The 12737-nt window shown below is 51.5% G+C and overlaps 5 protein-coding genes across 5 annotated transcripts; 2 read left to right on the forward strand and 3 right to left on the reverse strand.

Moving 5' to 3' along the window:
- Positions 1-797: 797 nt before the first annotated feature.
- Positions 798-3838, reverse strand: VTN77DRAFT_2433 (uncharacterized protein; the record flags this gene model as incomplete). The annotated part of the gene is made up of 6 exons (XM_069418272.1): positions 798-1618; positions 1672-2070; positions 2122-2448; positions 2502-3101; positions 3192-3642; positions 3785-3838. 6 exons carry the CDS (start codon positions 3836-3838, stop codon positions 798-800), a joined length of 2652 nt encoding a protein of 883 aa, XP_069279331.1.
- Positions 3839-5221: 1383 nt separating this feature from the next.
- Positions 5222-5721, reverse strand: VTN77DRAFT_2434 (uncharacterized protein; the record flags this gene model as incomplete). Its single annotated transcript, XM_069418273.1, has 2 exons — positions 5222-5428; positions 5632-5721. 2 exons carry the CDS (start codon positions 5719-5721, stop codon positions 5222-5224), a joined length of 297 nt encoding a protein of 98 aa, XP_069279332.1.
- An 819-nt stretch (positions 5722-6540) lies between these two features.
- Positions 6541-8337, reverse strand: VTN77DRAFT_2435 (uncharacterized protein; the record flags this gene model as incomplete). The annotated part of the gene is made up of 3 exons (XM_069418274.1): positions 6541-7701; positions 7887-8203; positions 8292-8337. The coding sequence occupies 3 exons, from the start codon at positions 8335-8337 to the stop codon at positions 6541-6543; spliced, it is 1524 nt and encodes a 507-aa protein (XP_069279333.1).
- Positions 8338-8727: 390 nt separating this feature from the next.
- Positions 8728-9058, forward strand: VTN77DRAFT_2436 (uncharacterized protein; the record flags this gene model as incomplete). Its single annotated transcript, XM_069418275.1, has 2 exons — positions 8728-8912; positions 8965-9058. 2 exons carry the CDS (start codon positions 8728-8730, stop codon positions 9056-9058), a joined length of 279 nt encoding a protein of 92 aa, XP_069279334.1.
- A 304-nt stretch (positions 9059-9362) lies between these two features.
- Positions 9363-12458, forward strand: VTN77DRAFT_2437 (uncharacterized protein; the record flags this gene model as incomplete). The annotated part of the gene is made up of 4 exons (XM_069418276.1): positions 9363-11011; positions 11079-11214; positions 11275-12279; positions 12339-12458. 4 exons carry the CDS (start codon positions 9363-9365, stop codon positions 12456-12458), a joined length of 2910 nt encoding a protein of 969 aa, XP_069279335.1.
- Between the last annotated feature and the right edge of the window lie 279 nt (positions 12459-12737).

Below are 12737 nucleotides of genomic sequence, written 5' to 3' on the forward strand. Positions count from 1 at the left end.
TTGACGTTTTTTTTTTTTCGTACGAGTACCACAGTACATTACATACATTACTACTCCGTCCTAGCTAGGTAGATACCTTAGTACCTTATCTTATAAAGGAGAATAATAATGGGAGTTAATACTTCTAGAAGAGAAGGCTTGGTAGATAGGCGGTTGAGTTTGTTATTTATTAACAGGGTTTAACCACAGGTGACAGATTAATTTAATTACTTTATCGGGTAAATAATTCGGCTTAGGGCTGGGCTGGCTGAGCCTAACCTTCGGAACTTCTAACCTAAACAAACTCATTCGAAAGAGGCTTGGAAAGGTAACAACAAAAAAAAGGAGAGGGAGATAGGACATAATAAAGCCTTTTGAAAAAAAACTCTACAAGAGGTATATGTATATATTCGTTTATTACATTAGGTAACCAGGTAACTGACGATTTAACTTCAATGATATATATATATATATATATGATCGGGATGGTAAATAGATTGGATCAAATTAAATATCGTGATATGATAAAAAAAATCCACCATCCATTGGAATCGTAGAGTAGATCGTGGATCGTGAGGGAATAAGAGAGAGAGAGAGAAAAAAAAAGTGAGCCATATAAAGTTTGCAAATGAACTTTGATGTCCTGACGAATAAATATGGGTATCTGATTATCAGATTATCTTCCCGGGGCCACCCAACATTACACCCCGCTCATATATAATTTCATGGAAAGTACAACTAACCAAGCATTATTAGCCAAACGATTCGATCTGTATATAATCTCAGCCGTCCTGAGGCAAGGTTGAATGAGAAGTTGCTCAGTAGTAGATCTTCTCCTCGTAGATTGGCGGCCGGCCCTTGTCCACATTCCAGTGGAGCTTGTTCTTCTCGTCCAGCCACGCGTCCTCGTCGGTGATCGGGATGACGCGCGAGCTGTGCTCGACTTCCTGCTTGCTCACGCCGCCCTCGTCACGAGGAATCCAGAGCAGCGGCAACTTGGCCGTGATCGCCGGATGGAAATACGCGTCGCGTTCAACCTCCGGCGGATACGCAGGCACATCCAGTTCGGACGGCACGAGACGACGCAGAGTCGCGTAGTCGGTGTACTTGTCGGGACGGAAGAATTTCGCGAACAGGTTGGGCTTCTTGTGCGGAGCTGGCAGCACCGTCGATGCCGGCAGGCCTTTCTCGGCAGAGTCGACCTCGTCCTTTTCCACCTCGTTTCGGGTGGAGCTTCCCTGCACAAGGGTGGTGGATCCATCGGTAGTGGTGTGACTGAGCAACGACTCCTCCTCGGCCTCCAAGTTCTTGGGAAGATACTTGATGAGCGGGTCGAGGGCCTGGTTCAGCGACACATGATACAAAATAACGAAGACCAAGAAAATCACCATCAGAATCAAAGGCCCGATGGCGATCCGTTCAGAAGCCGTTCCAATGGCGAACAGGCCGATGAGGCAGACAATCGAGAGGTAACATCCCACGGTGAGATGCTGCAGCGCACGAGGGTAAATCAAGCCGTGCGTGTCGATCTGGGCATTGGACACGTAGAGGAGGTTGTAGCGGAAGGCGAAATAGAACAGATACAGACCAATGGTGGCGAACCCGAGAACCAGAGGTGCGATACACGAGTAGGCGATCGCTAGAATGAACATCAGCGGATGGAAACTTCACAGACAGCACCGAAGTCCTCACCAATCACAGCCAACAACGACATGGGCGGCAGGACGGTTCCCCAACCCATGTCAGCAAGAGACGACCAGCGATTGAACATCTTCCGTGGAGAGGTGTCCAGAATCTTGCCCAGGATCTTTCCCAAAATCAGGCCAACGATTTGAAGAAGAGCACCAGAGGTGAAGGTCAAGCCTTGCAAGATGATGTAGGAGATGTAGAAATTGGAGGCTTTTGGAAGTTTCTGCGCCAGCAATGTTGCTGCTGACTGGGGCTGCTCGATGATGGACTCCACGACACTTGTTGCTGATGAAGCAAGAGTCACGACAAGGAAGACCTGGACCACCTGGAAGCCGAAGTAGGCATTCTGGGTCCACAACTCTACCGCCGCTGTGGTAGGGGCTCCACCTAATTTGGCCATCACTGCCAAAATGGTCAGTGAGAGAACAGCAAAAGGATAGATATTTCACTTACATCGGATGACAATAGGCAGAAGAGCCATAAGCACAGACATCAGAACCGAAGGAAGTAAGCCAGTGATGACACCCAGAATCACCGGCGGCACGTGATCGATGAAGCGAAGGAAATGGACTTTCTGGGTAAGGAAGTTGATGTTGGAAATGGCACCCACAAAAGCGGTGGGAATGGCCCAGAAAACGATGAGAGCCACAACGAAACCGATTGTCGCGAAGTTGCGCACGACCCGTTCCCACCACATAATGCGGAGGTTGGACCAGATGACCTGAGTCGGATCGACGCCAATGTAACGGGGGCTCATGTGCAGGGGCAGGTTGTGGGTAACTGCAAGGTTAGCTATACGGTCGATGAGGATATTCGGGAGAAACACGACATACCCGCTTGGTACGCGGCCTGCGCCTCCTTCTGGGTGTAGAATTCTACAAAGACGGAGGAAACCAGCTTGGCGTCTCCGGCACGGTGCTTGGCTTGCAGTTCTTCGATTTCCGGCGTCAGACGCTCGATCTCGGATCGGGCCCAGTTGATGGTGTCGACCTTCTTTCCAATGAGGAATTTCAAGCGGTGGGTAGGACGGTCCTTCGTTTTCACCCAACGCGCCGCGACCGAACCGGATTCATCAGCAGCAATGGTGGTGTCCAGCTGGTGACCCTCTTCACCTTTCTTCAAAGCCTTGAGACGGGCGGCATTGGCCTGTTTGATCAGCGCGATTTCGGCACCTTCAAGCTTCATCGCCGCATCATCTCTCTCTTTGACCTTCTCTTCCAGCTTGCTAGTATCGGTGGCAATCCAGACGTTCTTGACCTTGTCGTTGCCAAGGAGGCGACGGATCTTGCTTTCACTCAGGTACTCTTTCGGCACGGCCGTGTAGAGAACCGTCCGCGAGGAGATGCGGTTGGCATAGGCTGGAGACAGGGCATATGCCTGGCGCAGATTGATGTAGTAAATGCTTTCCCTGGTGATAAGGAAGAAAACGAAGCCTACAGCCATGGTGGTTAGTGACTTGACGAAGCGAAGGAGTCGTTTCGCAAAGCCCGGAGAATACAAAAGAAAAATGTCCTTGCACTAACCGATAAAGATCCACGCGATAAATGCATGTGCAAAGTATCGAGCGTAGTGCTTGTTGGAGATGGTCAGAAGATCGAGCTGGGGAAGCCCTACACCACCCGTGGCATTGACGGGGAACAAGACGGGCCAGGTAATTAGACAGCCAACAAAGCACATGACGGAAATCAGCTTGAGATAGCGGAGGAGCAAGTACGCGTCGAGAGAGTGGTGCTGCAACACATAGGTGTCTGGCAGCTGATACATTGCTCGAATCCAGTTGAACAGGCCCGTGGGTGACTCTGGAGTGCGCTCAAAGGGGCGTAGACTCCCCATGAACGTTCGGGGCATGTAAGTCCTGCGCTCCCTGGAACGGAGGATGATAAAAGCCAGGATCATGGCCGCAGCAACGACAATTGAGGGGACCAATGTCGAGACAAGGCCCGACGCAGAGTTTGAGGCATCGTCTGGGTTGCTCTAGAAAAACTCAAGTCAGCAAGTTGCGTCGCAATTCCAGTAGTATCTTTTCCGTTTTATTTTGCGTCAAGACAGTACAATTTGCAATGGCAATGCATGTATGAATGGTGACAACCAAACGCATAGAATATTGAACACCTACATTGTCTCGAGCCACGATCATCTTGAGGCCCTGAAGGCCATCCTTCAGCGCCATCGTGCGCGAATACTCGCGCTCCCTCACGCGAAGAAGAAAATAGCGTGATTCACAGCAGTGAGTATTCCTCTCCGGGAGGGCACTGGAAGGGAATAGTCCTCAATTGCTGACTTTGTCGATACAGATCGTCAGAGGACAATTGAGCAATGGGGAATGGTGAGGAAAAATACAGGAGAACCAAAGACACCTATTGAAGAAAGTAAGAATGGGAGGGGCCGTGGAGATATGATATCTCAAGAATGGGCACGGCTCGCGCCCCGGGGTTGCTTTACTGGTTAGCTAGACTTGGAGCTTGTTGACGGTCGTGTAAAGTATATTTGTGATGCCGAGACGCCCTATCCAGATTCGCACATGCCAGACGCGTCCCAGCTGATTGTATGGCGCACTGTCTGACAACATGGTGCAGATCCATTGCGCTCCTCGAACGATTATTATATATCTCCCGTCTTTATGAATTCAAGACAGGAGGGTGGATGGTCGACATCATCATCGAGGCTAGAGATCGGGACCGTGGATCGGGCCAAACCTTGCAGCCGCTGAAGATCTTAGCTTGGCGAACCCAGCCAGCCAAGGACCAAAAACACCGGGCACTTACCGAGGGGACAACTCATCCAATTGCACCTCCATTACGGAGAACTATGGCTCGACATTTCGTTCGATTCTTCATCCTGTGATGCAAGTTCAACCTCATTGGTTCGACCTACAGTTGATAGATAATAATTCAGATCATGGTCAAATCATCAAGGATGCTGCCATCACCCTGACCGCTGCACCGCCACAGGTGGCGCAATTCAGTCCCACCTCTAATCTTGCAAGGCTCCATACTGAGGTACCATGGAAAAATACCCCCTAATACTGACTAGATAATAGTGGTAATGATTGCTAGCTCTCTCATTGGGAAAAATTTCTGCGGCTATTTTTCCCGATGATCGGACACCCCGAAAGCCACAGGAGTCAGGAGTCAAGCCACTGCTGCACCAGCCACAGGCCTGGAAGCTCACTCGCCACACTTTCCGATTCGGGTCGCAACTTCCTCATAGTGATCGACTCTACACGAACCTACAGGTACTCCGTAATCTCCACTGGAACCATCCCCATGAAGCATTGACAAATTGCCCAGGTCATGAGATTTGTAAAGGGCTTAGAACTTGTTCGATAGACGGACACAGACTACAGTGTTCTACTGAAGTTCTCATTTCCTGAGAAAAAAGAATTTTTTTCCCCTCTGCCTTTTCTTACCCCTTTTCTTTCATTGGTAGCGTTCTCCTACAATTAGTCCGCTAAGAATGATGGCCCGTGGACCAAGTAGGTACCCCCTAGCATGATGAATGGCGTACCTAAAGTGGATAGTCATATGGCGAGCTGGTTAGTGGTGATTAATGATTAATTAGCGGATTCGCCCCACCGCTTTGCTCCCTTGCGGCTGCACGGAGGATTGCGCACCGCGGTGATCAGAGATCGTATCTTCAAGGAATCAAGATCGAGGGCAGTGTCTTGTGGGGGCAGGAAGCTTAGTCCGAGGACAACATCGGTTGCGATTGGCGGGACCAGATACAGTGCTGACGCGATCTGCTGAGCAGCAGCAGTAGTCTGGAGGCTGGAGCACAGACGAAGAACGAGAGCATTGCTGAGCAGCCTGAGCGCAGGTTCACGAAGAAGAAGCTTTCAGGTTCACGAAGAAGAAGCTTTGGTAGATCGGGGCCGCTGCGTCATCTGTCTAAAATTCTAAATCTTAGGTCACGCGTGCTGTTCGTCTCCATCTAATCAGGCCACGACATCTACGTAGGCCCTACAGTAGAGTTCCCCCGGACGTCCCATGTGCTCTGTCCCGGCACATTCCTCATGTCCGGTGGAGAGGCATACAGCCTCAATGAGTAGATCATAGCGTTGGCGAGGGTTGCTTAGGGTCCTACACCCAGCCTTGCCAACGTGCTACTTCAAGAAAACCAAGCCAATGTTGCACCCAATGTTAGTCACAGACACAGCGGCAGAACGTATTTTTTGCATCTAGTCTATAGGGTGTATATCCAAAGCCCGATCTCGTCAACGAGCAAGAGATATAAGCGGCCATTCCCTACAATCGCTCTCCTCTCTGAGATGATGTCGACAGTAGTCCGCAAAGGAACCTCTCCCGGTCGGTGTGGATTTCAAAAACTCAAGCAAACCACCTCAGACACACAAATGCTGCATGCCACGGCTCCCAGTCCCACCTCACATCTGAATGATGACCTAATTGAGTCCACTCAGTCGTGCATTGGTTGCAACTCGATGCAGGGACCGGAGCATTCCAGGCATGCACGGATCTCCGAGCTTTCACTTCTCCATGTCAGGTGATGCCATCGGGAATAGTTTGTTTATTTTCCAAGGGCGTTGATGCTGTCTGTGGAGTCCACGGTCCAGCAGAGCTCGTAGAACACTGCGATTATTGACTTCTCATGAGTGCACCAAACCCAGTCAAGAGAAGGAAATCAAAGAGAGAGAAGATCTCTGAAATGGGGGAGGGTTATCATGCTCTGCTGCTGCAGGACTCCCAATTGGCGCTGTCCATCTCATCTTCATATCCCTCCCAACCGCATGTCGACGGCAACATGCCGATCACCGACTACGAATCAGGCGTAGACTGGATATGTTGTCTGTAAGCAGTCAGGGAAGATCTGGTCTCTGGAAGTTTTCCCAACAAGGGATGCCAAGACCGCAATTTCTTAGGTCAGTGCTGCATATAAATCTCTTTCAAAAGACGCCACCCCACTGATTGGCGGAGTGAGCATCAAGTATGCCAGGAGGATCTCATTGAAGCGAAACTGCAGGTCCGGGGGAAGCATCTTATGGACCGTCAAGAGCTCGCGCGTGGACCAGGCCCGTTCGGGTTCTCGCATATCCGCTTCGTAGCCTTCCTCCAATAGCAACCACACAAAGGACTCACAGGCGGGGTAGCGATGGATGTCGTACTTCTTGGCGATCCTAACCAAATGATCTAGGAAGCGTGCAGTTTTGCTGGGTGTCTCCTCATAATCCCAAAGGGCCGTCGTGATGTAGATTAGAGCGGCGGTGCGAGACCATTCCATCGTCGGGGTATTCTTATTCACAACAAACCGGCGGCTGTCTCTGGGAACCTGAGTGGGATGGGGTCCACTCGAAAGCAGTAAGTACAGTGGACTCCCAAATTGAAAGGCGGTAGCGCGCTGAGGAACAAGCGAGAGGAAATGTGCGGTGTTGTGTTCTGCCATCAACCTTTCCGCGCTGCGCAGGAAAGTGACGAGCCATCGCGCACCATCTTCAGGGATTGTCGACTGCCGCGGGGCCATGGTGTACAGGATGTAGAGCAGTATGGCCTCGATCGAATGGTTCGACCCTGTCCGTGGTCGCACGACCTGAACAGCCCTCTGTGCGTACTCGGCGGCCTTTTGCTTGCTGCCAAAGCGCTCTTCCTGTAACGTCAAGCCGGTCAAAGCCAGCGCCAAGGTATCCTCGTCGAGCCGGGCGCCGTCCTGCTCTAGATTGTTAACGGCTTGTTCCGCTTGCGCGGTGTAGAACGAAATCAAAGTGTCGTCACGAATGTCATACATCTGTGCGTGCCACCTAGCGCAATAGCCAAGGATTATAGCCTGAAAGGTAGTGGCATTGCGCATTGCCGCCTGAAAGGTCCTGTCTTTCATATATGTATTCGGTCCCGACCAATAGCTCAATCGGGTCGTCCAGTTATCCACTAATTCACATTCGCGGGGACTAAGTCGAACTGGTAGCGTCTCAAAAGGGTCTTTCCTTGAGGCACTCAGCATCGTCACTGGCCCTGGAATGGGGACCAGGGCATGGCAAGAGTCCACGGTCTCTGGTCGATCTGCTGACGTCGACGCATCACTTACCTGAAATTCCGAAGTAAAGTTAGCTCCATAGACGAGATTCATATAATATGTTCAAGACACTGTCATCAGAACTCTCCAATTATCAAATGATGTGGCGGAAGTAAAAAAAAAAAAGTACAAAAAAAGGAGAAAGGAAAACTTAATAAAAAAGAAAAACAAAGACGACGTGAAAGCCGAGATCATACCGAACTCTCGTCCTGGGGACTCAGGTGCCTCGTGGGAGGCGTCTCGCCAGCAGTCTGAGCATCTGGGTCTGACTTCTTACGCCAAGGAAGATAACGAGGACCTCGACTGAACTGTCGGTCCGCTTGGTTGGCGAGCATATGCTGCTTACGTTTCGCCTGGATGTGATGTCGCATCACATGCGCGCGCTTTTCCCGAGTCGACGATCCCGAGTCGACAAAGAAAAACTCCTGAGTTTGGCCTGATCCCCCTGTGGAAACAGCAGAGCGCTTTCTGGATTTGGACTGTTTCGTGGTAGCGAGTCCATCATTGGGGAGCTCTGAGAATTGTAAGTATATTGTCTTCTCATCTTTCAACATTCTCTTGTTGTATTTGGGCTACCGATTAGAAGAACGACGCAAACAGACCTTTGGCAGAAGTCGCGGGTGGAGGATGAAGAGTTGGAGCTTCCATCTTGGACTGTACGCGTGGACTGAAGGAGGGGTTTTGTGAGCTGACGAGGATGTTCAAATACTTGGCGTCTCTCCAGTATGCGAAGAGGCCCTTGATTCCTCGACAATCTCAACACTGATGGTCATCCAAACCCCGCGAGGCATCTGGCCCAAGCATCGTACAGTACGGAGTACAGCAGGGCGAGAGCCAACCGTCATCTGACAGGGGCAGATTGGTATGCCCCCAGATTCAGGATGAAGATGCAAGCAATTACTCCGTACTCCGTGCTTCATCAGCGTCGGGACCTCCGCTTCGTCAAAACGGATATAAAGGCAGGAATCAAGTCTCCTAATTGACGGTAGTTTGAGCGACACAAGACCCGCTGCGGTGTCTGGTCAGCGAGAGAGCAACATGGACAGCTCGAGGAGGGACACCCCATTGGCTCATCCTCCCCAGACTCTGGGCGGCCGTTCCCAAATCCCGACGCACGATACCTCCTGGGCAGTGGGCCAGCAGCCAATCAGTGCGCCGCGGGTCCCTCCCTTGTTGGAGACTCTCGACCTTCCCCGACTCGACCGTTTACCGCAAACAGTATTGTGAGACGAGCCAACATGCAGGAGGGCCGCAGTTGGTCACCTCACATTGCAGGCATCCGCACGGGCCACAGCATGCCTGTCGCGGTTCGGGCAAATCGGCAGCAGCCAGTCAGCCTCGGCCCGATATCCCCGGCATTCCGTATTAGGAAAGTGCGTTGCAACCCGTTTTGACAAAACCACTTTACGCGTGTCTGCCGGCTCTACTTTTCTCCGATACGCGTCGCGTCTCGGTCGCGTCGCAGCCAGAAAAAGCAAAATTAGAACTGACAGCATCAACTGCACGTACACACTTGTCATTGTCTATATCATCAGCCATCTTCAATTTCTACGGGGACGGGCACACAACAGAAGAGAAAAGAATAGCCTGTCCACCCATCCTTTCTGCAGGCAGCGCTCTTGAGCGAGAACTACCAGAGCCCCCCGTGGCTTGTTCCCGGCCCCGCGCCCACCATGTCTTCTCTTTTCGAGGCCGTCCTCCAGTCCGAACTGGGATCGAGCGCCAGTGCAGGTGGCCGTGAACGACAATGGCCTCGATCGGATCAACCATCAAGCTCCCGGCCGCAGCTTCCCTCCGAGAGTAATGGCCCCATGAGCGACGTTCAGGGCTTCCCTGATGACGAGGTCATCGGTCCCAACGGTGCCGTGAATCGTCTTCGGAATCCATACGCCGCACCTCCCCCGCCAGTGGTCGACCTGGCAGGGGAGAAGGTCCAGCAAGCCTTTGAGGAACTTCTCGAGACGTACGTGGAGGAGCCCACGTCGTCAGCTCAACCGCCGCCTTCCTCCTCGCAGATCCTCAGCGACAAATACTATATCGCACAAATTCATGGGATGGTGAAATTCAACCTCTCCACGCTGTACGTGGATTTCAACCACCTGAGTTCTGCAGATAACCAGATCCTGGCAGACGCAATCGCCAATCAGTATTATCGCTTCCATCCTTTCTTGATCCGAGCATTGCATAATCTGATCGCCAAGTATGAACCCGAATACTTCGCCTCCCACCGTCAGGTCAGCAGCAACTCCTCCCAGCCGAACTCCTCGGTCATGGCAGCCAATGCCAGTGTGTCCGATAATCCAGAGTTGGCCAAGTCGATTCGAAGCAGGACCAGGCACCAGCAAACAGACAAAGTCTTCTCGTTGGCATTTTACAACCTCCCGCTGGTCTCCAGGTTACGGCAATTGCGGACCGCTCACATCGGCAAGCTGCTCTCCATCTCGGGCACGGTGACCAGAACATCGGAAATCCGCCCTGAGCTTTCTCTGGGAACGTTCATCTGCGAGGCATGCAAGACTCCGGTTGCCAATGTTGAGCAGACCTTCAAATATACTGAGCCGTCTCAGTGTCCAAATCCCATTTGCGGTAACCGGACGGGTTGGCGTCTCGACATCGGGAAGAGTACATTTGTGGACTGGCAGAAAATCAAGCTGCAAGAATCATCCCACGAAATCCCCACTGGAAGCATGCCGCGCACGATGGACGTCATTGTCCGGGGGGAGATGGTTGACAGGGCGAAGGCGGGTGAGAGATGCATTTTTACTGGGACTCTCATTGCGGTTCCTGATGTCAGCCAGCTCGGTCTGCCTGGAGTACGCCCCGAAGCGACTCGTGACAATGGTGCCTTCCGGGGTGGAGATGTGGGCGGCGGAGGTGTTACAGGCCTCAAATCCCTGGGAGTCAGGGATCTCACTTACCGGTTGGCATTTCTTGCTTGTATGGTCACACCTGACTTGACCACGCCTGGCCAGCCAACGAACCAGCAACTGAGCGGCCAGTCACACAATATATTGGCCTCCTTGAATCAAAATGATCAGTATTTGGAAGACGATGAAAAGGCACAGGAGACCCTGCTCCAGACCATGACTCCTTCCGAGGTCCAAGACTTGAAGAGGCTTGTCCATTCGGAGTATATTTACTCTCGCCTGGTGGATTCGATTGCGCCTATGATTTATGGCCACCGACAAATCAAGAAGGGTCTTCTGTTGCAGTTGATTGGTGGTGTGAGTAAGAGCACTGAGCAGGAGGGCATGCAGCTGCGTGGAGATATCAACATCTGCATAGTGGGTGATCCATCCACGAGCAAGAGCCAGTTTTTGAAGTAAGCTTGGAAAATGAGACCTGTTCTATTTTTTTTTATTTCGCATGATATTAACCTCTCAATCCAGGTACATTTGCTCTCTCCATCCACGAGCGGTTTACACCAGTGGAAAAGCGTCATCTGCTGCCGGTCTGACTGCTTCCGTAGTGAAGGATGCGGAGACTGGCGAGTTCACCATTGAAGCTGGTGCGCTGATGTTGGCTGTAAGTTGAAGATATTATGTCTCTGGTGCGATACATGACATCACTGACGCAAGTCTGCAGAACGGTGGGGGCATCTGCTGCATTGATGAGTTCGACAAAATGGACGTTGCCGACCAGGTCGCTATCCATGAAGCTATGGAGCAGCAGACTATCTCGATTGCGAAAGCTGGCATCCACACTACTCTCAATGCGCGCGCTTCCATCCTTGCTGCTGCCAATCCAATTGGCGGTCGATACAATCCCAAGGCGACGTTACGGGCGAATCTCAACCTCAGCGCACCCATCATGAGTCGATTTGACTTGTTTTTCGTCATCAGAGATGAACCTAATGAAACGGTAGATCGCAACCTAGCAGAACACATTGTTAATGTCCACATGAACCGTGACGAGGCCGTTCAGCCAGAGCTCAGCACCGAGCAACTGCAGCGGTACATTCGGTTCGCACGGACTTTCAAGCCTGTGTTCACAGAGGAAGCAAAGGCCCTTCTGGTCGAGAAATACAAGGAGCTCAGGGCCAATGATGCCCAGGGAGGTATTGGCCGCTCCTCCTACCGGATTACTGTCCGCCAACTGGAGTCTCTTATCCGACTGTCCGAAGCCGTCGCCAAGGCAAACTGTGTCGAAGAAATTGTCCCCAGCTTCGTCCGTGAGGCGTACGATCTCCTCCGTCAGAGCATCGTCACTGTTGAAAAGGACGATGTCGATGTCGATGACGAAGAGGATCAGGCCGCCCGACGTGACGATGGAGATGACGAAATGGCTGACGCTCGTGATCGCGATGGTGACAGTCCTATGCGTGACGAGGGCGAGGACGGTGAAGGTCAGCAGCAGCAGCAACAGCAACAATCGCGACCCAAGACCAAGATCACCTACGACAAGTACATGAAGATCCTGAACCTCCTCGTGCGCCGCGTGAATGAGGACGAGTCTCGGACCGGCGAGGGCGTGGAACAAGAGGAATTACTGGTGTGGTACCTGGAGCAGATAGAGTCGGAGCTGAACAGTGAGGAGGAACTAGAGCGCGAGCGGGATCTCGCGGTCAAAGTGCTGAAGCGCATGGTCAAGGTTCGTCAAATGTCGCCAAAGTGAAGTGATCTGGAAGCTGACTGACTTTACTACTACAGGATAACATCCTCATGCCGATCCGCGGAGAGGGTCTCATGGACGAGGATGGCCAGGAGCAAAGACAAGGCCAACGAATCGTCTATGTTCTGCACCCGAACTGCGCCATTGAAGAAATGTGATTTGTCGATTTCTCGACTCGATAATATTTATTACTGAATTAGTTAGTTCATAATGAGTTTAGGGAACGGTAACAGACAGGGTATGCATGCATGATACGGGTACGGAGTAAATGGATGATGAGCAATGATGATTTTCCCCAAGTTCCTTGTTCTCTCTCACTTTTTTTTTATAGGTTTTCAGATCATGTCACTAGCTACCTCAATAGATGGCTTGAAAAAAAAAATAAGAAGCAAGACGGATAACCACTATCGGCATAATAATGTAACGGCGCCCCCCCC

The sequence above is a fragment of the Rasamsonia byssochlamydoides genome (genome assembly GCF_041956645.1).
Source record: "Rasamsonia byssochlamydoides strain NRRL 3658 unplaced genomic scaffold VTN77scaffold_18, whole genome shotgun sequence".
NCBI lineage: Eukaryota > Fungi > Ascomycota > Eurotiomycetes > Eurotiales > Trichocomaceae > Rasamsonia > Rasamsonia byssochlamydoides.